The sequence below is a fragment of the Psammomys obesus genome, unplaced genomic scaffold (assembly GCF_907164565.1).
Source record: "Psammomys obesus unplaced genomic scaffold, mPsaObe1.curated_primary_1811, whole genome shotgun sequence".
Lineage (NCBI taxonomy): Eukaryota > Metazoa > Chordata > Mammalia > Rodentia > Muridae > Psammomys > Psammomys obesus.
Genome location: NW_026585691.1, coordinates 14546454 through 14569104, shown reverse-complemented (window position 1 = coordinate 14569104; position 22651 = coordinate 14546454). Strand labels below are relative to the sequence as shown.

Here is a 22651-nt window from a genome sequence, read left to right as displayed (position 1 = left end):
ATAAAGCTGTCTGTTCCACTTTCCGCGTTTTCATGCATCCCATCTGTACTGCACTGAAGGCTGCAAAATCTGAACAGCTAGGCGCAAGGCTCTCTCCAGTTCCAACACTACCATTTTAGTAAGGCGCACCGCACTATAATTTTGACCTCTCCTGGAGCCAACAGCTACTCTGTAGATCATCCTCTCGGACAGTTCCTGAGTCAATGCTTAATGCTGTCGAGCGTCCAAAAATAATTCAATATAAATCCTTCCCTTAAGAACAGTACTGTCTTCAAAAGACAAAATAGGACATTTATTTTAAAGCATAATAATAAAAAATGGCAAAGAGGGGTAAATATAGATACAAAGAGGACAGAGGCCAGCAGGGGACTTTGAAAACATTATCATTACCATGGTGGAAGTGATGATTCAGTTAAACAATTGAAAACGAAATAAATTCTGTCTAGCCTGTTTAGGGCCCTAAGTTTGATATTGATACCCAATGCCACACACAGACATGCACATACAAAACAAAAACAGGGGGGAGAGGAAGGAGGAAGAAAAAGGTAAAGGCAGAGGGTGGGGAGAATATAAAGATCAAACAGCAATGAAATTATGAAACAGCAGTGGTACTGGGAAAATAGACACAACACAAATGTATTAATAGCGCAGAGCTCAGATACAGTGGAGAATGGAGAAGCAGTGGGGTGGAATGTCAGAGTCCTTTTGAGGAAGAAAGGGATCTTGATGGCCACTGAAGAGACATTCATTCAGGCAATACGCAGAAATGAGGCTATTCCAGGGTACAGTAGAGCCAGGCTGTGCACAGGAATGAAGCAATGAGTGATGTATAAACACTTTCAAGTGAAGACCAGATTGTAATCAGAGCTGGGGTTTTTGTTTTGTTTTTTAGGAAGGAGAGTCTACTCACAGACTGAAAAATAAGCTGGAGGGAAAGCCTGGATAGCAGGGGAAAAAGAGGAAAAATGAAAAAAAGAAAAGAGAAAGAAAGCAAATATACCCATGGTCCCGGCTCCAACTCCGCAGTGATTCTGTAAAGACAGACAAAAGGAGGTAGAGGCACGTGGATCTTTGTGAATTCTAGGCCAACCTGGGCTACATGGTGAGACCCGTACCTCAAAGCCAAAGCCAGAGCCAAAGCCAAACCAAACAAAAACCTAAAGAGCCATATAACACAGCCTCAAGACTGGCCCCCAGGGACTATGATGAGAACAGACAGAAGCAGGCGGTGAAGGAAGGAAGCATGTTAAACCGTAAGCGCTGTGCTTCTGCTGCGCTCAGCCGGAGGTGATGGAGTGAGGAAGGAAGACCCTGAATACCCGTCAGGATGTGAACTGTCATAAAGGAGAGAAGCTGGGGTACAGAATGCCTTCCTAAGGCTTAGCAGACATAACTGTTCCCATAGGAATGGAGGAATTCTGTAAAGGGTGAGACGGTGTCAAGAAAAAGCAGAGTCACGACAAACCCCATAGCTGTAAGCACAGCGAAGGGGAGAAGCTGGCCTTGCTAGAGAACCTGGGCGGAAGAGAATGGTCGAGGTCAAGAGAGACTCTAGACCCGTCTAAAGTGTGTGGGCGCCACACAGCACTGGGGAGTGACAGGGCAGAAAGCTGCTGGCTTTGGCCCACGAGCCTTTGTTCTATGTCGTTACCTTCTTTGGTGTTCCCAACACTTGGCAAATTTTGAAAATCGTGTCAATTTCACTGGCCCCAGGGAAAAGAGGCCGGAGGGTATACACCTCTGCCATGATGCAGCCCACTGCCCAGATGTCAATGGGGGAGCTGTAGTTGGTAGATCTCAGGAGTACTTCTGGAGCCCTGTACCTGAAATGACAAAGTCAACAGCTGGCTATTGCTTCTGCTGGTCACAATTACAGTCAACAATAAGTAACTCTCCGTACAAGTACCTATTTTCCTGAAATGCAACGTGGTTACAGGGGCTTATACAGGGTTACAGAGGACCTGGTAACTGTCATAGTCAACAATAAAAAAAAAAAAAAAAAAAAAAACAATAGTCTAAATGCAATGTGGTACAGGGGCTTATAAGGACTTGGCAACTCTTATAGGCAATAAAAAAATAATAATAATACTCTTAGGGCTGTGGTGATAGCTCAGTGGGTATGAGCATTTGCAGAACAAGCATGAGGACCTGAGTTCAAATCCCCAGCATCCGAGTAAAAAGCCAGGCATCTACCTATAACTCCAGCATCGGAGGGTAGAGACAGGTGGAGCCCATGAGCTTGATGGCTTCCCAGCCTAGGCAAAAAGGTGAGCTTTTTTTTTGCCACAGACCCTGTCTCAAGGAAATAAGTCTGACAGTGATAGAGGAAGACATTCAGTGTCCTCCTCTGGCCTCCCCATGGGTGTGAGCACACACACACTCATGTGCATGTACTATATGCACAAATATACCCACACATATACAGGATACACATGTGAAAGAGAGAGGGAGAAGAAGGAAGGAAGAGAAAGAAAAGAAGTTGGGATCTACTCAGAGGCTTCTTAAACTTTTTCCACTTAGAACTCCATTTCCTCTCAGAAGTTTTTGTATCTCCTCAGGCATACAGGTATGTGAAATAGGTATAAAAATATAAATAAATAAATAAATAAATAAATAAATAAATAAATAAATAAATAGATAAATAAATAAATAAATGACTAGATAGATAAATGACTAGATAGATAAATAAATAAATAAATCACACATTTATATTAGTCAATTCTTTAGTGTACATATAATTTTCCGTTTATCAAAGATAAAAGCAAAAATTCACCTAATAATTTTCTCCCATTAGACAGTGTTTCTCTGTGTATAACTGGCTGCATCCCTTGCTATACTGACCAGGTTGGTTTCAAACTCAGAGATCCGCCTGCCTCTGCCTCTGTGTGCTGGGACTAAAGGAGCATGCCATCATACCTGGTGAGATAAGAGTCTTACGTAGCCCACACTGACCTCACGCTCACTCTGTAGTTAAGAATGACCTTGGGCTTCTGATCCTCCTGCCTCTAGTGCTGGGACTGCAGGCACGCACCACCACACCTGTTTTAAGAGGTGCTGGGGGTTGGGCCCCCGGCTCCATACTAGGTGGGTACTCTGTTCATTGAGCCACATTTTTCAGGCTCATCTAGTGATTTCCTTTCAACTCAACCAGCAAATCCAACATTAATCTTAAGAATCAAGCAAAATGCATACAATCCAATTTAAAGAGATCTTAATTTGATACTAATTTGCTAAAGAAGGATGGCAGGGAAAGTCTTTGTTTTGTACAGTTAAACAACAACAACAACAACAACAACAACAAAATCTACCCGTGCAGTACAGACACTGCAGCTGGGACACCCGGCAGCCCTGTGTCGCGTCCACAGTGTTTTGGCAGGACCACTGCACATGCACTGAAAAGCACGCATGCCAACTGTTCGGGACCCAAGCTGCAGTGAAGTCCTGCATGTAGCACGGATCACAGCCACAGATACCTCCGATTGATTCGGAATTAGTTTTTAGTTGTACATTTATTCAGAAACCTTTCACTGCTGCCCCGTTTTCACAACCCCACATTCAGTTACTTGGCCCCATGCGGGATTGCAGCCCATAGTTTTAAAAGCTAGCCTCTACTCCTCAGAGTTGTCTACAGAAGCCTCCCCCTTCCTTCCTCCTCCTCCTCGTCCTCCACAGTCTTTAAAGAATCCCGTGTGGGTATGTGCACATGAGGTCAGAGGCGCTGGGTCCCTCTGGAGCTGGAATGACAAATGGTTGGCTCTAAGCTGCCTGAAAACGGGGGAACCCAACTTGGATCCTCTTCGAGAACAGGACACTCTTAAGGCTCAGCCATCTCCCACACACACTGGCATCTCCTCTGTAGCATCTTCAGGAGCACAGGAAGGAACTGGGCAGGAAGAAACAGAGGGAGCAGGGAGGAGGGAGGAGGGACAGGGAAACTATCTTCAGAGAAGCTTCCACACAAAAACTATCCATACGGGGACTGGGGCGCTGGCTCAGCTGATAAGAGCACATGTTGTTCTTGCAGAGGAACCAGGTCCAATTTCCAGCACCTACAGGACAGCTCAGGGCCAACTGCAACTCCAGGCCCAGAGGGTCTGACTTCCAGGGTACCAGGCATGCACATTGTACACACACACACACACATACACATATATGCAAGCAAAACATTCGTATACATAAAATAATACATCTAAAAACTTAAAAAATTTAGGCTATTGAAAGCATGATGGCTTTCCTTTTAAAACTGTTGTTTTAAACACAAGCTTTTAACTTGTCAGTAACAAAATACCTGCAGTGTTTGAACTATTTTTTTTTTTTTTTTTTACTGAGAAATTAATGTTTATGATTAATACTGGCCTCAGAATAATGTTTTGTTGTTTCAATTTTTTTTTTTTTTTTTTTTTTTTTTTGAGACAGGGTCTCACTATATCGCCCTGGCCAGCCTGGAACTCACTACGTAGACCAGGCTGGCAATGAACTCACAAAAATCCACCTGCCTCCTGGGTGCTGGGATTAGAGGTGTGTGCCATCACACCTGGCCTTATAACCGTACCTTTTGAAAGAAGCACAATTAGATAACTTAGAGAGGGGACAGCATTTACCATCTAGTAGACACATAGTCTGTATATGGAGGTCTTGATCGGATTTCTCGGGCCAATCCAAAGTCTGCAATTTTCACAAGTTCCGGTCCCATGCAGAGAAGGTTCTCTGGTTTTAAGTCCCGGTGGAAGAAGCCTGTGGAGAGAGTGAAGGGGACTGATTGCTCCTTTCTGCACCGCGCTCTGCAGCTCTAACAGTGCTTTGACAACATCCAGAACAAACGCTCGGCCCTTCAGACTTCTCGAAGGGCTGCAGTCCTTTCCTCCTACAAAATCCATCCAAAGTTAATCTCTGTGCATTTTACTTATTCAGAAGCCTTTTTAAACATTAGAACTTGTGTGCTGAGATAAATGCAAACCAAACTATCTCAGGGGTGGGGTGGGGTCATTCCTACCCTGTTCAAGTCAGCAGAAATATATATGTTGAGACTAAAACCATTTCAAATGACAATAATTGTTATTAGTATTAAATTTATACTGCAGCAAAAAAAAATTTTTTTTAAGAGCCAAAAGATTGATGGGTAGGGTCTATTCAGACCTGTCATTCTGGTACATGCTGTGACAGTTTAAAAGTATTCACTACTTTGCCCGATGCCTTGCTCACACTGTGAGCTGCAAAGATGACTCACTGAATGAGAACTCTCAGCTTCAGTGGCGCTACAGGGACGCAGCAAGAGATCCTGAATGTGAGAGCCTTCTAGGCTCACACAAACACCCAGTGCGCGGCAATGTACATAGCTCTGCAAACCCCAAACCACCTCCTCCCTGAGGTGCCACCACAGAGACGCCACTCAGGGGCTTCTCACTGGGACACAGTGAAGGGCAACTTAGTTGATGCGCTAACGGCGTCATCATCTCTAATAGTATACCCTGGGTCATCCGTGAAAGCTCCATCCTTACGAGGATGGAGCTGTCCTGGGGACAGCTGGGCTCAGCAACAGGTCAAGTTCCAAATGCATAGTTGATTGGCGTAACGATGAATCTGCAGACCAAGTGGTTGGCTTAGCTGGACCAAGTGAACACATTAGCGCCTAGAACCCCATGCCTACATGAGGACGAAGGCTCAGAAGTGATCAGAGACATTCAGGGGAGACATGGCAAGAGGATGAAGTACTTCCTCCACAACACAGCCACCTGAGTTGCACATCCCAAGGAACTGAGATCAGAATCAGGTATGGGTTAGACAAGAGACAGACAGGCACAGCACATTGGCTACTTTATAGCGTATGAGCATTTGTAGGATAGGTGCATACATGTGTGTGTATATACTGTGAAAATATACAGAGACTCACTTATATTTCAGTGCTTCATTATTCTGTTGCTGTCCTGACCGATTTCTTCAGAAATCCTAACCAGATTTGTAGCAAAGCAAACATATATAATTATAAGAACCAAACTTGAGGTTATCAGCTTAAGAAACTCAAGAGTGATCCAATATTAGTCAAGAATGGCCTTTCCAATAAAAGAAAAAAAAATGATATAGGCAAATACAGATGGTTTATTAACAGCCCAATGAAATAGATTATCTACCCACCATATGAGTGATATCTGTTCTCAGTCTTGGTGTGCGTGACTCACTGTGTTTGGGACCTTTATTCTTATGAACACCTGCCAGTTCCCAGAAGGCCTGACTGCATGTACCCATCTTAAAAATGAATTAAGAATTAACGCACTTATCATTATCTTTTGTCAACATGCCTAGGACAGTTTCCAGGACCCTTAGAAACTGTGAGATGATGGTTTCTACCTAGAAACTCAAATGCTCTAAAAACCTCTCGGTGAAAGAAGAAATGACAGGCATCATTCTCTTACCAAACACATGAAAAAACTGAAAAACTGAGTCATGAGCAGGAGACAATAAATTGCTCACAATACCACCAAAAAAAAAAAAAAAAAAAAAAAAAAAAAAGAAAGTGTCAGAGCCTAACAGTTCCAAGCAGTATTTTCCCTCTTGGCCCATATACCTAAAGCTGTGGCTTTGACTTGTGGCTTTGATCCTCTCAAGTGCAGCCTAGGTCAACACTGAGTCTCCCAGTAAACCTCCCTTTCCTCCTCTATTTGGGGTAATTATTATTTAGAAACATATGTGGCATTTCTCTTATAGTGACTCATCTGTCCTCGGACCTCCCCCACCCACGGCAACTCCCTCTGGCACCACGTTTAACACCTAAATCCACAACTCTCATCTTCTCCAGTTCAGCCTATCCTATCACATCGACTGGTACTCAGGCAAGCATCCCTTGAACACTCCAAACTTCTGCATTGACTGTAAGCATGCTCTTCTAAGCACCAAGCACCCTTCTCCCCAAAGGCAGGCTTTACCCTTTTCCTCAAGGCTGACTTGCCTTAAATCTAGCGCCACAGAAAGCATACACACTGGTCAAACAGGGAACGAGAATCCAGACTCCTCACTCATCCCTCTAAGCAGCTGCTTTTCTCATACTCCATCGGTTTAGTGAAACATTACTACTTTTGTTTAAAGAGACAACTCAGCTTAGGATAAGGCTTGTGTAGACCAGGAAGGGCGCTCATGGTCATTTAGCCCTTTAGTGTTTGAGTTTCCTCATTGGTAAAATAGAGTCTAGCATCTACTCAACAGGCTTTTAGAGGGACAGTGCCAACATGGTAGCACCATCATGAGGATAACTACTACAAAATTCTCTCTGGTGGCCTCCCCCACACTGTCAACTTAGGCTTTCATGTATGGTGTCGTGTTTTTGTTTTTGTTTTCAGATAAGAATTAAGGCTTGGGAGGGTAGTGACAAGTGCCATCTGTGAGGAGGCAGCAATGGACCTCTGTTCCAATTCCCACCTGGGTCTGCACTCTGCTGACGGACATATGCAGTGTGGCCTGTAACGAGCCCCCTTCTTTCTTCTGGCTCCTGGCTGGACAATGAAAATCCTTCTATCTGTGCCATTTAGAGATCATGCAAAGAGCAGAGTGCTGGCACAGTAAGAACCTCCCTATTCAAATCGGCTTCCAGAACACAGTAACAGGCCCATACGTTCAGGGTACTGCCTGCCTGCCGAACAACACACGGATTTCCCTTCTCATTCGATATAAGATTTTCATGAATGACTTCAAGGAAGAAAAGAAAACAAAGCCTCCAGAAAGGCCTTACCCCTGGCCATATCCTATTACTGAAGACTTTGATTAAATAAGGGGAACGATGGAAGAGTATTTAAATATTATGAGTTTATGGAGCACACCTTCCTGCTGTAAAAGTAATTTCAGGTAATTCTCACCCTCTTTCACTTCCTCCCTTTCCAATTTCCCTCTTCCCTTGGATCTAAACCTACAGTGTTATTACAAGAAAGCAGGGTAGGCCACAAGAGCAGCAGCACAGACAGGCTAAGGGCCATCTCAAGGTCACGCACTTAAGCGGTGAGGCTCAAAGGCACAGCATCACCTCTGGGGCCAAACACTGCCCTCCAAACACCAAATTCATTTCCATTATCTGATGGTGACCTGTGCCCCGGACAGATGTAAGGGTAGGTCAGCAGGAAACACACAAGGGACGTGTGCTTTGCCATTGTTCAGTCAGTGCCAAGTACAGCCATGTGTTCATTCCCCACGGGCAGGGAAATGCTCGGTGACATGCAGTATGGCCCTAGCAACCAGCCGCGGTGCTGTTCTTCCCTCTTAGAGGAGAGCACTCCCTGGGGCAGACTGCACCTTCCCCCTGTGAGACTGAGCTCTGGGGAAGGGCTGAAGTGCACCAGACAGCTCCAAGTGCAGTAGACAGTTTTTCTATCAACACAGGGAAAGGGTGAAATCTAGGCACATGCTCACTTAACTACCAAAGCCAAGACCATAGAAGCCCTCTAAGTTAAAAAAGAAAATTCACCTTTATTTATAAATGTGCATGTGTGCATGCCATTGGACACGTGTGAGGGTTAAAGGGCAGCTTGCCTGTATTCGCTCTTTCCATTGAGAATGAATTCAGTTTGTCAGGTTAGGTGGTAAGTGATCTTACCCACGCAGCCAGCTCTTATTTTTCTGTCCCCATACCATGCTTTTTAAAAAAAAAAATCACTGGGGGGAGGGGGAGCGGTTGGGGGGAGGGGAGAGAGAAAGACAGAGAGAGAAGACTTGAGAACTTAGTGCCCACCCTGCTTACAATCACGACCACCTCCTTCCTCTCAGACTCTCCAACAAACTCTCTATGGCAGTGTGATCTCTGCTGAGCTGTCTCTCAGCTCCTGATTGTTTGTTTCTTTGAGACAGGGTTTCTCTGTGTAGCCCTGGCTGACCTGGAACTCAGTCTCTGGACAGGGCTGGCCTTGAACTCACAGAGATCCGCCTGCTTCTGCCTCCTAAGCGCTGGGACTGAAGGGTGAGCCACGCCAGGCAGCCTCCTCTTTTTTGAAAGGCTTAGCTACTATCCGTTCTCTCTACCTGTAAAGGTGACAAGGAAAGGAAAGCATACCAGATGGAGCTAGCTCCCCAGAACTGCGCATCTGGGAAAAATGTCAACAACCACTACCTCTGGTGAGGGCCAGGGTCTCGAGGTTATGAATGTGCAGGCCTGACTCTCTCTTGCACATACATTCTCAATGTCTGAAGCTTGTAAAACAATGGCAGGGCAGAGTTCCAAAGGACTGCTGAGGGGCACTGAATTGTTAGCTGAAGATATCTGTGTGTCTGCCCATACCTCTGTGTATGTGTGAGGGAGAGGAGGGGCTGTATGGATGAAAGCCATATGGGCAGGTGTACACGCAGAGATAGGCACAGGTGTACGAACATGTATGGAAGTGCATAGGTGGTCTGAGTCTATGAATACCTCATTAAGCAGGCTCCCAGAGGAAGGCTGTGAGTTCTTCCTAGCAACAAATATCTGAGTCTTGTGGAAAGGAGTAAAAAGGTCATGCAGGTTCCAGGGTTAGGGAACCAATGACTAACACTCTGACTGTTCCCTATTTGAAGACAAGCTGGCAGAATTTTCCCTTGGTTCCCCACTTTTCTGCTTTGAGCTCTTATGTGACCCATTTGTCCCTAGGATACTTTGTCTGAATACACACCACCGGCTGTGAATTCTTATGAATACAGGCTAAAGACCCCGTGCTTCAAAGTCAGTGGGATCAAAGATGACCTGGGGTTCACCAAGCTGGATTAACAAGTCAGCTTAGCCTTGTGCAATCAATCACTCACTGATTATAAAGCCTGTGCTGGAGGATGAGAAGAGTTTGCAAAGATAGCCTGTGTCTGTGTGCTTCATTTACCCTGGAACTATGAGTTGCTACTTAGAGGTAGAGAGCAAGCAGGTACTCACCCTGGATAGAATGTGTTGCCTTGTGCAACATAAGATCTTTCTACCCACCGACAATTTACACCTAATCTGGTACTGGGTTGAATCTATTTGTAGTGCAGTGTTCACAGTGACAACATCCATAGACTGAGAGCGCATGACTTCTGCCTGTACAAAACCAGCCACTGTCTACATGCTAAAGCAACCTCAAATGACCTTCAGAGGACTCCTGGCTCCACCCAGACATGTCTATGTGTTGGCTATGGATTCATGGAAAAGATACCAATCCAACCTCATCTGGCCTGCAGTGGTTAGGACCAGCGATGTTCCAGAGAGCTGCTGGAGATTATTGTCTCATAGTCATTGCTGTTTAACTTCACAGGCTCAGTTAAGACAAAAACCCCACACGGATAGTTTCCTGAAGGGCGTATAGCTATGTTTCCCTTTGGACATTCTAAATCTCTCCATGGACTACCCACACCATCCCTAAAGTGAGTCACCCGGGGGCAGTGCAGAATTGCTTTCTCTGATCGGGTGACAGAACCAGCCTACAGTAAAGGATAGCACATGAAACTGGCCCATGCAGCCTGCCACTGTGTTTACTACAATATCACATGATACAGTGCCCCCTCCAAAGGCCCCATGAGAAAGTGTCTTTCTGATTATGATATTAATAATAGTTTTGGGCTCAGTAAGATGATTCAGCAGGTAAAAATGCTTCTAAGCCTGATGACATGAGTTCAAACCCCATGTAAAGGTGGAAAAAAAGAGGACTCATTGCAAGATTCCTGCAAGTTGCCCTCTGGCCTTTTCACCCAAGCTGTGACACATGCAGATATGCGTGTGCACGCATGCACGCACACATGCTAGATAAGTAAACATAAAGCAAAGGTAGTAACTTAAAAAATAATGGCACTGCTTTTGGTAACTAGTCAATTTGTTTGTTTGTTTTTAATTTTTGAGACAGGGTTTCTTTGGGTAACCACTCTGGCTGTCCTAGAACTCACTCTGTAGACCAGGCTGTCCTTAGACTTAGAGAGAGCCACCTGCCTCTGCCGCCTAAGTGCTGGGATTAAAGTTGTGCACCACCACGCCTGGCTAACTAGTGTATTTTTATGTCAAGGAAACTACTCATGTTCTAACTAATGATGTTTCGCATTTTGCTTTGTATAACAAGCTCAGAACTAAATCTGTTGCCTGCTTCTACTGACATAAAATCCGCTGGCATGCTGGACCTACCCTACAAACATCACAGGCTATGGGGAATGCTAGTGGTTACCCGCCCCCAACACAACCAGAGTGTAAAGAACCATTTACTTATACCATCAAACATGGAAAAATCAAGCTGGTACCCAGTTAGCAGATTCATCCCTACAGACTCTGGCACAGAGACCCACAACTGAACAGTATGCAGACAATGAGAAACCTTGGAACACTCAATCTTAAATTACATATTTTTTTAATTTAAATTTTATTTTATGTGCACTGGTGTGAGGGTGTCAGAGCCCTTGGAACTAGAGTAACAGATAGGTGTGCGCTGCCGTGTGGGTGCTGGGAATAGAACCCGGGTCCTCTGGAAGAGCAGCCCGTGCTCTTAACTGCTGAGCCATCTCTCCAGCCCCTAAATGGGATGTCTTTATCAAACCTCTCTCCTCAGGGCTCAGGGCTCAGGGCTCTATGAAGAAGAGGAGGCAGAAAGAGTGTAAGGCTAGAGGGGGTGGATGATGCTAAGGAAGTAGCATCTTTCAGACACAATCGAGCTGATGCACACCGTATCAGCTCACAGAAATTGTGACAGCACACATTAGACTTGTGCAAATTCAAGGCAGACAAAACATGAGCACAGAGAGGAGGAAGCGGACACAATGTCCCACCCCTAACCAAGGAGTTACATGCTATTTGCTGAGAAACAGAACATCAGTTTTCTCCAGTGGAGCTATCTATCAGCCATACCCCAACGCCAGCCTCATGCTCAGGTGTAGGTGTACAACACAAAACAGATTCCACATTTTTCTGTGTGCTTTTTTTGGGTTGTGACTTAGTATTTTCTGACCTTTAGGTATTTTTTTTTTTCTCTTGAGGGAGAGAAAAACCCCTCACAAAGTTGGGTGGGTAGGGAGGTGAAGAAAACCTAGGTGAGGACTTGGGGGAGAGGAAAGATGCGATTAAAATATATTATATATTATATTTATTTAATTATATTATATTCTATATTATATGAAAACATTTTAAAACAATAATTGAAAAAAATTTGGACATAACGTGACCTTACATTTGTGCTACCATTCCCACTGTATATGACGATATCCTTTTGTCCTTTCTTTTCTTTCCTTTTTTTTCCCTTTGGTCTTACTACTTAGCTAGCTGGCCTCAAACTCAGAGAGATCTGCCTGTCTCTCCCTCCTTAGTGCTAAGACTGAAGGAAGGACCGTGCCACCACACCCAGCTATCTCCTCTCTTAAGCTGTGAGCCAGAATAAATGCTTCCTCTCTTGAGAGAGAGACAGAGAGAGAGGAAGGAAAAAGAAAAGGAAGGAGGAAAGAAAGGAGGAGGGACTCTTACTCCCGGTTGTATCCCTACCTCATTTGCCTCTTCATCAATTTGCTAAATTTTAATTTATTTTGTTTTCCTGTTTGTATAAAGTTTTAGGCCACTTTAACCCCCTTTGAAACAAACTGGAATATACTGATGTAGAAAAATGAGCTGCACGGTGCAGGGATGCTAGTGTGGGTTAGACGCAACACACGGATACCTCAGATTTCTGATCTGACGTTTCTTATTGATACATCAGTGTTTGTTAAAACTGAAGAACACACACACAGGGAAATTCAGAAATTGAAGTCCCAAGAGAACGTGTTCTGAAAGCCACTATCAGCCGGTCAGCTCTACAGCCTCTTCTGGAAGCACCTTACAGAGCACACAATACTTCCTCTGCCATCTACCTGCTGACGTTTCCCTGCTATTCAGGAGCACAACATTGCAAATCACCTACCGTGCTTGTGAATGAATGCCAGTCCCTGCAGTATCTGATACATTATATTCCTTATAGAAGACTCTGGAAACAACTTATTTCTGTATAGATGAGAAGAAAACAAAGTTAAAAACCTGAGTTTCTGTCTTAAGGGGACTCTCTTGTGTTTGTGTTATTCAGATTGTATAGTATAAAATTAAGAAAAATTTACCATATCCTTTGATAATAAATATCAGAAAAACATAATCACTTGTTGATATAGTGGAACTAAGTAATAAATACCAAGATATTCAGTTCTATTACAAAGAAAAGAGTAAACTTTTAATAATAATAATAATAAATAAGAAGCCTTTAACACTGTATCTAAAAATAGGCTAGGCATGGTGGCCATACCTAAAATCTCAGGACTCAGAAGGCTCCTGCAGAACAGTGATTTTTAGCCTTCCGAATTCCATGAGCTTATAATACACTTTCTCATACTGTGGTGACCCTAACCATAAAATTATCTTGTTGCTACTTCATAAATGTAATTTCGATACTCTGGTGAATACTAATGTAAATATTTGATGTGCAGCATATGATATATGATCCCGTGAAAGGGGTCAGAACCCTACAGGTGGAGAACCACTGACACAGAAGGATTTGGAGTTCCAGGCCAGTCTCGACTTTGCAGCAAGTTTGAGGCCATCCTGGGAATGAGACCTTTCCTAAAAAACAAAGCCAAACAAAACAAAAACAAACAAACAAAAAAACAACCCACAAAACAAAAGAAAACAAGCAAGATGCCTCTTGGGAGTTATCCCAGGACTCCCAGGCACAAGCATGTGTCTGGGACCTTCACCCACCTGGCAGATTTCATCATTAAAGTCCAGAGGACCAAAGGACTACAGAAAGAACTAGAAAACTGAAATAAACAAGACAAGAATCACATCTACCTTGCAGTATCCACTTCTAAGAATGCTATGTCTGTGAGACTGGAGAGATGGCTCAGAGGTTAAGAACACATACTGTTCTCGTAGAGAACCCTTGAGAGCGCAGCTCCCAGCACCACATTGGGACGGCTCACTGTAACTCCAGGACTAGAGGGGCCGGCACCTCTGGCCTCTGTGGGCACCCCACGTACACGCATCCCTGCGTGCACAATTTAAAATAATAAAGCAATCTCAAAGATACTTTGTTACAGAATAATGTTATGACCAAACCATACCTTTCTTTAATGAGCTGGTAAAGGTTTTCCTTCATGTACTCGAAGATAAAATAGAGATGGTCGTTTTCCCTGATAACCTCTTTTAACTTTACTATGTTGGCATGATTGAGCTTCTTCAAAGACTGAAACATGGTGAGAAACAAAACAAAATTAGAAACATAAATCTGCCTAAAAGGGAACGTAATCCTAAGCACTTGTAGAAAGGAATATCTAATCTTAGAACTGAGAACATACCATGAATTACATTTTATTGGTAATTTAATAAACAGTATTTCTCTGAAGTCAACATAACTTTATCTGCAAAGATGACTTTAGTCAACTGACTAGAAGGCAAACATTTGACCACTGGCCGAAAATCCCAGCTGCACCCAGCCCGAAGCAATCAGTGACGACTATTTCTGTGGCAATAAGCCCAGGCTATTTTAGGCTCACTCCCTCCAGACCACGGAATTCAGGTTGCGAAAGTGGCCAGAGTGGAACAAAAAAAATAAATAAATAAAAAACAGCGCCATGGTTTTAAGTCTTCTGGCTCTGGAGAGTGCAGCTGGTTAAGGCAGAGGTCACCAGGTAGCAGTCATGGGCAACAGGAAATTGCACAAAGGACTGAGGCTGACAGCCCGAGTCTCCTGACTGTCTTCAGACTTGTTTGCCTGAGACAAATGCTCCTTCTTACAACGTGAGCTTTAATTACCAGGGAGGAAGGAAGACATATTATTGATGAGGTACTGACGGAAAGGTGCAACAAAGGAGAGAAAATCAGGCAGTAGCAGAGGAACATGAACGCAGTTTAGAAGATGATGCACGAGTTTCTGATTACTCGTCTTACACGTGTGGTTTTCTAAGTTCGAGTGTAGCCCTGCTTGTCTGACTTTCCGTACATACCATCTGCCAATGGCAAACAACGCTGTCCTGTCACTGAGCAGCAACTGTATTCGAATGTAGTATTTAGAGACACCCAGTGATCGGGAGTCTTACCTGGATGGTCAGAATTTGAACCCTTTACTTCACAGTCTTTTCCCCATAGAGCAATGAGGTCAATAATGAGAAACTGCGTAAGTTTCCCTATCTTTGGATTTCATTAAAAACAATACCTTCTTTTGCTGGGTAGTGGTGGTACACACCTTTAATCCCAGCATGAGAGGCAGGTGGATCTCTGAGTTCAAGGCCAGCCTGTCTGCAGAGCTGGCCTACAGAGTTCCAGGACGGTCAAGGTGACACAAAGAAACCCTGTCTTGAAAAACCTAAAATCATCAACAACACAAAACAAAACGAACACCCCTAAGAAAACAAAGAAACAAACTGTATGCTGAAGGTAGTGTTAAAGTGAACATTCAAAACCCTGGGGGACCCAAATGATCAGAACTGGAACAATAAGCTTGGAATATAGAAGAAACATGGCCAGTAGAGAAGGACCAAGTCAGACTTTCCCGGCACCTTCTCCCCGAAGGACCAATTCTTGCCCAGCCACTTTGCTGGCATGAATCCTCACCAGTTTTTGGCTAGAATCTTCTAGAATGACCAAGCTAGGTTGATTATTGCTTTTGCTGAGCAAGAAGTTAGCATACTACTAGAGCCATGGGTGAACTTTAGCTCACTGCCTGTTCTCATCGGGCCCATGAGCTAGGAGCAGATTGTACAGGTAAGTATTCACAATCGCTTTCATGACAGAATGTTACTCTTGTTTCTTTTTTTTTTTTTTAACTTTATTTTAGGTGTATGCATGTTGGCCTGATTGTATGTATGTATAGCACATGCTTGCAAGTACCTAAGGAGGCCAGAAGAGGGTACTGGATACCCCAGAACTGGTGGCAGTCGTGGGCCATCCATGTGTGTGTTGGGAAGGGAACCAAACTGGGTCCTCTACAAAAGCATTGAGAACTCAACTTCTAAGCCATTTTTCTAGCCCTGAACACCTGGAACCTTAATTAAGGTTAATGTTACGGTCTCCCAAGAAATCAATGCTACTGGTCTCATTAGAAGACTTATATAAAGGCTGGAGAGATGGCTCAGTGGTTAAGAACACTGGCTGCTCTTCCAAAGGTCTTGAGTTCAGTACCCAGCAACCACATGTTGAGATCTATAGTGAGATCTGATGCTCTCTTCTGGCATGCAGGCACACATGAAGGCAGAACACTGTATAAATAAATAAATAAATAAATAAATAAATAAATAAATAAATAAATAAATAAACAAACAAACAAACTATCTAAAAAAAGACTTATAACAAAATTGTATCCAATTATTATTTTATACTGTATAATTCTGTTTTCTTTAAAAAAAAAAGATTTATTATGCATACAATGTTCTATCTGCAAGAGGGCACCAGATATCATTATAGATGGTTGTGAGCCACCATGTGGTTGCTGGGAATGGAACTGAGGACCTCTGGAAGAGCAGTCATTGCTCTTAACCTCTGAGCCATCTCTCCAGCCCTCTGTTCTCTTTTTTGATTTGTCTTGAGACCGTGTGTCTCTATCTAATCCTGGCTATCCTGGAATGTGTTTTCCTTGAACTCATAGAGATCCACTTGTCTCTGCCTTCCAAGTACTGAGATTAAAAATGTGCACTGCCACACTTGGCCCCTCTTCTTTCGTTTTCTTTTCTTTTTTTTTGAGACAGGGTCTCATTATGTAGGCTTGGCTGGCCTGGAGCTCAATACATAGGCAAGGCTGGTCTTGAACCTAGAGATCCACTTGTCTTAGCTTCCCAAGTACTTGGATGACAGTCATGCTCCACCACACCTGACAGTATTTTTCACTCACTACATATATATACACACATGATATTTTCTGGCTCATAGAGTCTAAAGGAGTTACTGCCTTGCCCTTTAAGAACAAATATGTAGGTCCCTGCTCTAGATGTGAAGCTCTGTTCCACGTACTAAAAATGCTGGTTTCATATCCTACTGGGTTTTCCAGACAGGGCTGGATGAGAGGACTAGAAATGCTCAGGAAAATAATTACAAATGGAAAACCCAAGTGGTCAATTTACCTGGAGAGATGTAAGATGACGATGAGGCAGGATGGAGGAAAAAAAAAAAGGGAACAAAAGCAAAGGGGCTGGGGTGTGGCTCTGCTCTTGAGAAGCTGCCAGGGAGGCATGGGGTCCTGGGTTTGCTCCCCAGCATGGAATGTAGGGGAGAGGGCAGGGCTCAAAACTAGGTGCTTCAATAGGCATGGTAGAGTCTGTCAAACTCAGCAACTGGGAAGCTGCAGAGCTAAAGAGGATTTGTAGTTCAAGGTCAACCTGGGCTACATAGGCAGATTTTATCTGGAAAAAAAAAACAAAAAACAAACAAAAAAAACCCAACAAGAACAACAACAAAAAACCCAAAACCCATAACCATAAACAAAAAACAAGCAAGTGAACAAAAAAAAAAAAAAAGGAAGAAAAGAAGACAAAGAGAAAACCCCAATCAACCAATCAGAAAAAAAAAAAAAAAAAGGGTAAAGGCATACTCTACATAATGCTAACAAAGAATGCCATCACACACAACAGAGTATTGTTGTTATTCAAGGAAACTGCTATCATATCTAGGAGAAATATGCTATAGGAGGTAGCTCCTCCTTGGCCTCAGTAATTAGGAATGACACCTGTGGATGCAAAGCTCCACCAATTATCACTTATCAAATAAGCAGGTTGAAGAAATCTATGAATGACAAAAGCATTCTAGTAACAATACACTCAGGAAGTAACATCATAATCCTTCACTTTCAGATACCAATTGTAAAATATCATTTTTCTACTTTCACAGTATTAGTGAAAAAATACAAACGAATGACTACGCCAGCTATAAATCTAGCCATACATACAGCCGCTCTAATCAGCCAAACAGAACCGTTGCCTGATAAAGTACTAAATACCTTAACCTCTCGAAGGTTCATGCATTCTTCCCAGGAGTAAAACTTTCTTTTCATTCTGAAAGAGAAGAACAAGGAATGGCATGCTTATTCCAAGTGCTAGGGTGAACATCATTTCTTTCTTTGTTTTTTTCAAGACAGGGTTTCTCTGTGTAGCCTTGGCTGTCCTGGACTCGCTTTGTAGACCAGGCTGGCCTCAAACTCACAGAGATCCACCTGCCTCTGCCTTTCCTTAGTGCTGAAATCACAGGTGCTGCACCACCGCACCTGGCTCTGAACATCATTTCTTAAATTTTTTTATTCAGAGTTGGAGAGATGGCTGAGTGTTAAGAGTGTCGCATGTTCTTGCAGAGAACCCTCATTTAATCCCAGAGCCTACACCAGGCAGCTCAAATTGCCTACAACTCTAGCTCCAGGGGATTCAATGTCCTTTATCGGCCTCTGTGAGCGTGAGGGCTTGCACTCGTGTTTGTGTACACACGCACATAGAGTTAAGTATTATTATTATTTTTTCATTCTGAACCTAACCAATGTTGGTTTCAAGTTTTACAAAACATTATACTGTGTGAAAGAAGCCCCCCTTCTCATCTTTTTTTTTTTTGGGGGGGGGGAGGAGGTTGAGACAGGCTTTCTTCGTTGTAGTGCATGCCTGTAATCCCAGCACTCAGGAGGAAAAAAACATTTTAAAACCTGGCAAGTCTAAGTCACTAAGCTTCCCAGCAGCGGTAGGAACCCGATATACTGCTTGGTTTCTGTCACCTTGATAAAAATCTAGACATATCTGGGAAGAAGGAATCTCAGTTGAGAAAATGCTCCCATTAGCCTGGCTTTCGGTAGGTCTGTGGGGCACTGTCTTGATTAGTGATTGAGACTGGCCGGCCCAGCTCACCGGAGGGCATGCCATGCCCGAGCACCTGGGCCTGGGTTGTATAAAAAGCAGGCTGAGCTGAGCAAGCCACAAGAAGCAAGCTAGTAAGCAGCCTTTCCCTAGGACCTCTGCTTCAGCTCTGGTCTCCAGGTTCCAGCCCTGGCTTCTCTCAGCGATGGGGGTGACCTGAATGTTCTAAGGAGAAATAACCCTTTCCTCCGGTTGGGAGCCGCTGGTCTTCCAGCCTGCTTTGATATTTAGATCTCAGCAGAAAGACTGGCCTTCATTTGGAGTCAGGGAAGAATTTCCAAGTCTGTTTCACCTTTTGTTTGAGACAGTAGGTGGGGCGTCCTTGTCTAGGATACAAATTTTGCTTGACTTCCTTGTAAATTTACTCATTTATCCTGAGGGGCTTTTGTTCTGGCTAAAAAGGAGTCTGGAATAAAGCAAGGTGTCTAGCTTCCACTAGAGCCTCTTGGAAAGGTCCCATATGTTGTGTGTTGGTTTATTAATTTCAATCCTCACTCCTGACTCAAAAACCGTTCGACTCTGCCAGTGGGCTCCAGCACCTCACAGCAACAGAAACCTTATCACAGCAACAGAAACCCCTAAACAGGCCACCTGATGTAGGGCAGAGAGCCAGGATTGCTGTCTGGCTCGACCACTAATGAGCTCCCTTGGCCTGAAGGAAACTTGCTCGGGTTTACTCTGTCTAGGCCAGTGCTGGCCAGTAGAACTTTTGGTGGTGGTGGAACTCTTCTGTGATGGTATGGCAGTCACATATATGTTGCTGTAGGATAAGGTAGAGAGTACTAGTTAAACTCGGGGGGTTGTAATAAGAAAAGGAAAAGGAGGAGGAAGAGGAAGAAGGGGAGATGATGAAGGTGGGAGGGACATATGCAAGGAAGGCCCATAGAGTTAGGGGTGGATTCAAGTTACATTGAACATATATATGAAATTTTTAAAAAATTAGTTTAAAATATATTTTGAAAGAAGTATGGGGCTACTGAGCGCTCAGAACATGGCTGGTACACCACAGGGACTGGGTCTTAATTCCACTGCACATGCCAGATACAGCATCTCAGTACCTGTGGTTGAAGGAGATAGCCACGCTCAATGGTCTAGCACACTGGAATACTTGGTCTCAAGTAGGTGTGGCTGGTTAGGGAGGCTTACAAAGTGTGGCCTTGTTAGAAAAAGTATGTCACTGAGGGTAGGCTTTGAGGTTTCAAAAGTCTCACCCTATTTGGAGTGAGTGAACTCAGCTGCTAGTCTATTCCTCTGCAACCTGCTACCTCAGCCTCACCACCATGGAAGTGAAGAATTAGTCCACTGTAGCTAGGAATTTGTGGTAGGGCCTATCATGAGAAGATCTGGCTAGAAATATATCTGGCTAGAAAGTTCAAGACACTGGAAAGCTAAAGGCTGGAAGAGGCAAGGAGGCTGTGCTAAGAGATAAAGCTGGAGAAACAGGCCAAAGGTGTGGCAACTTGTAGGCCTTGGAATTGATGCTTGATGCTAGGAGGATGATACTGAAAGAGAGCTATGTCATATTGGACTCTGTGAAGGTTGGGTGCAGGAAGTTCATTGAGAAGGTAATTCTAAAAGCCAGGGCAAAGGGCAGCAAAACCAGGGGAAAGCGGAAAGGTCTAATAAGATACGTGACTGAGGTGATGCCAAGACCAGAGATTAGGTTTCAGCTCTGTTGTGGGCACTGAAGTCAGATGAGACAAAGGGCTTGTCTCAGGGTTTTTACTGTTGTGATGAAACACCATGACCAAAAGCAAGTTGGGGAGGAAGAGGTGTGTTTGATTTATGTTTCCATATCCATAGTCATTCAATGAAGGAAGTCAGGACAGGAACTCAAATAGGGTGGAGACCAGGAGGCAGAAGCTGATTTAGAGGCCATGGAGGAGTGTTGCTTAATGGATTGCTCCCCATGGTTTGGTTAGCCTGCTTTCTTACAGAACCCACCAGCCCAGGGATGGCACCATCCACGATTAATTAAGAAAATCCTTACAGGCCAACAATCTGATCTTATGGAGTTATTTTCTTAATTGAGGTTCCTTCTTCTCAGATGACTTTAGCTTGTGTCAAGTTGACATAAAGACTATTCAGCACAGGGCTACAAAGAGGCAGGAGGACACAAAGAATGCTTGATACTAGTGGTTTTAATTAACTGTCTTTTCAGTTTGCTATGAGCAACGAAATGACTGGAAGCCAAGAGCCTTATCTGGTGGTCAGATGGCAAATGGTAATAGGTTGGAAGTGAGGTTCTAGAGGTAATTGAGTAGGTAGACCAGACAGATATTTAGTACAATTGTCAGGACTAAATGACCAAAGGTGAGGCATAAGTGGGAGCAACATCAAGAGGTTTTAAGTTGGCTGGAGATAGGAAAAATGCAGTCAGAAAAAGTGCTACACACCTGTAACCCAGGGGGCAAGGCAGAGGACTGTGGGTTCAAAGCCAGCCTAGACTACACAGCAAGACTGTCTCATACAAACAAACCAAAACAAAGATAAGAAGGATAACCAAGTCTGGAATAAAAGTGGAACAGTATGCTGGATGATTTTTAAATGGTTACAGGACTTAGTGGAAATGGGAAGAAGGCAGATGGGCATAGGCAGCCCAATAGGCAGACCTAGCATAGTCCCCAAAGACCCTTATCTTCTGCTGTTTATAATCATGCGTACCCTTTGTCCTTCAGTAACCTGCTTCTAGCCAGTAATGGCACATCATTCTGAGAGGAAGTCACTTCTGTACTTGATTTATAAGAGTGAAAAAGATATGTACAAAGAGCAAACAGATGGAAGAGAGACTTCTATCCAAGAAGCCTCTTTCTTAAAAAAATAATATATATGTATACATACATAAATACATACATACACACACATATAAATATATAATGCCAGGTGGTGGCGGCGCACGCCTTTAATCCTAGCACTCAGGAGGCAGGAATATCTAAATTCGAGGGCAGCCTGGTCTACGCACTGAGTTCCAGGACAGTCAGGGTTACACAGAGAAACCCTGTCTATGTTTACCATGTGTGTACATAGGGTGTTAGAGCCCCTGGAACTGAGTTACAGGTTGTTGTGAGCTGGGACTGAACTCTCATCCTCTCTAAGAGCAGTAAGCATTCTTAAGCTCTGAGCCTCCTCTCAGCTCCTTACTGCTTTCTTACTGCCTACATCTCAATGAAGCAAGTCACCGTATTGTGAACTACTCTTTGGATCAGTCCACACGGTAAAGCACTGAGAGGCAACCTCTGGCCGACAATCAGCAATGAACTGAGACCCTCAGTCCAACAATAAATGAAGTTCTAAATGCCACCAAAAGTCACATGAGTGATCTTGGAAGCAGATCCTTTCGCCTTCCACCTTTCAAAAATACTAGTTTTGAGGAACCCTTTGACTGCAGCCTCAGAAGAGAACCTGGACCAGATAACTCGGCTAATTTGTGCTGTCCCACAGAAACTGAGATATAATTGTAGGCATAAGTAATTTAAATGCTGATTTCTATACCAATTCCCCCCCCCCCATATCTGGCTGCAATCCTTGTTCTGAGAATCTCCTGTCTTAATGATGTATACACACTGCTTCCCAATTGTTCCCTGATAAGCCAGTAAAGCAGCTCACAGCTAATTGCTGAGCAAGGGAGAAAATAGGGTTGGACTTCTTGCCAGATAGGAAGTGAGGAGTTGGAGGAAGAAGTAGGGGATAGAGCCATGAGAGAAGTCGAAGTGAGATCAGAAAAGGAGCTGGAGCAGAAAAGATAGAAAGTGCAAGTATGTCTGGGATATACACTGGGAGGAAGCCACATTAGCTTAAAGGGTTAAGAATAGACTAATAACTGCTCAGTTCTTGTGCTGTGAAGCTTGTGAAAATAATATAATAGAGT

At 43.7% G+C, this 22651-nt stretch overlaps 1 protein-coding gene across 1 annotated transcript in view; it reads right to left on the bottom strand.

Moving 5' to 3' along the window:
• Positions 1-22651, bottom strand: part of Cilk1 (ciliogenesis associated kinase 1) — a 38357-nt gene that overhangs the window by 15182 nt on the left and 524 nt on the right. The window contains exons 2-6 of the mRNA XM_055598735.1: positions 17889-17943; positions 14026-14147; positions 12840-12919; positions 4602-4734; positions 1652-1823 (exon numbers count right to left, since the gene is read on the bottom strand). Coding sequence (XP_055454710.1) covers positions 1652-1823; positions 4602-4734; positions 12840-12919; positions 14026-14147; positions 17889-17943 — 562 coding nt within the window. The remainder of the gene's footprint in view (positions 1-1651; positions 1824-4601; positions 4735-12839; positions 12920-14025; positions 14148-17888; positions 17944-22651) is intronic.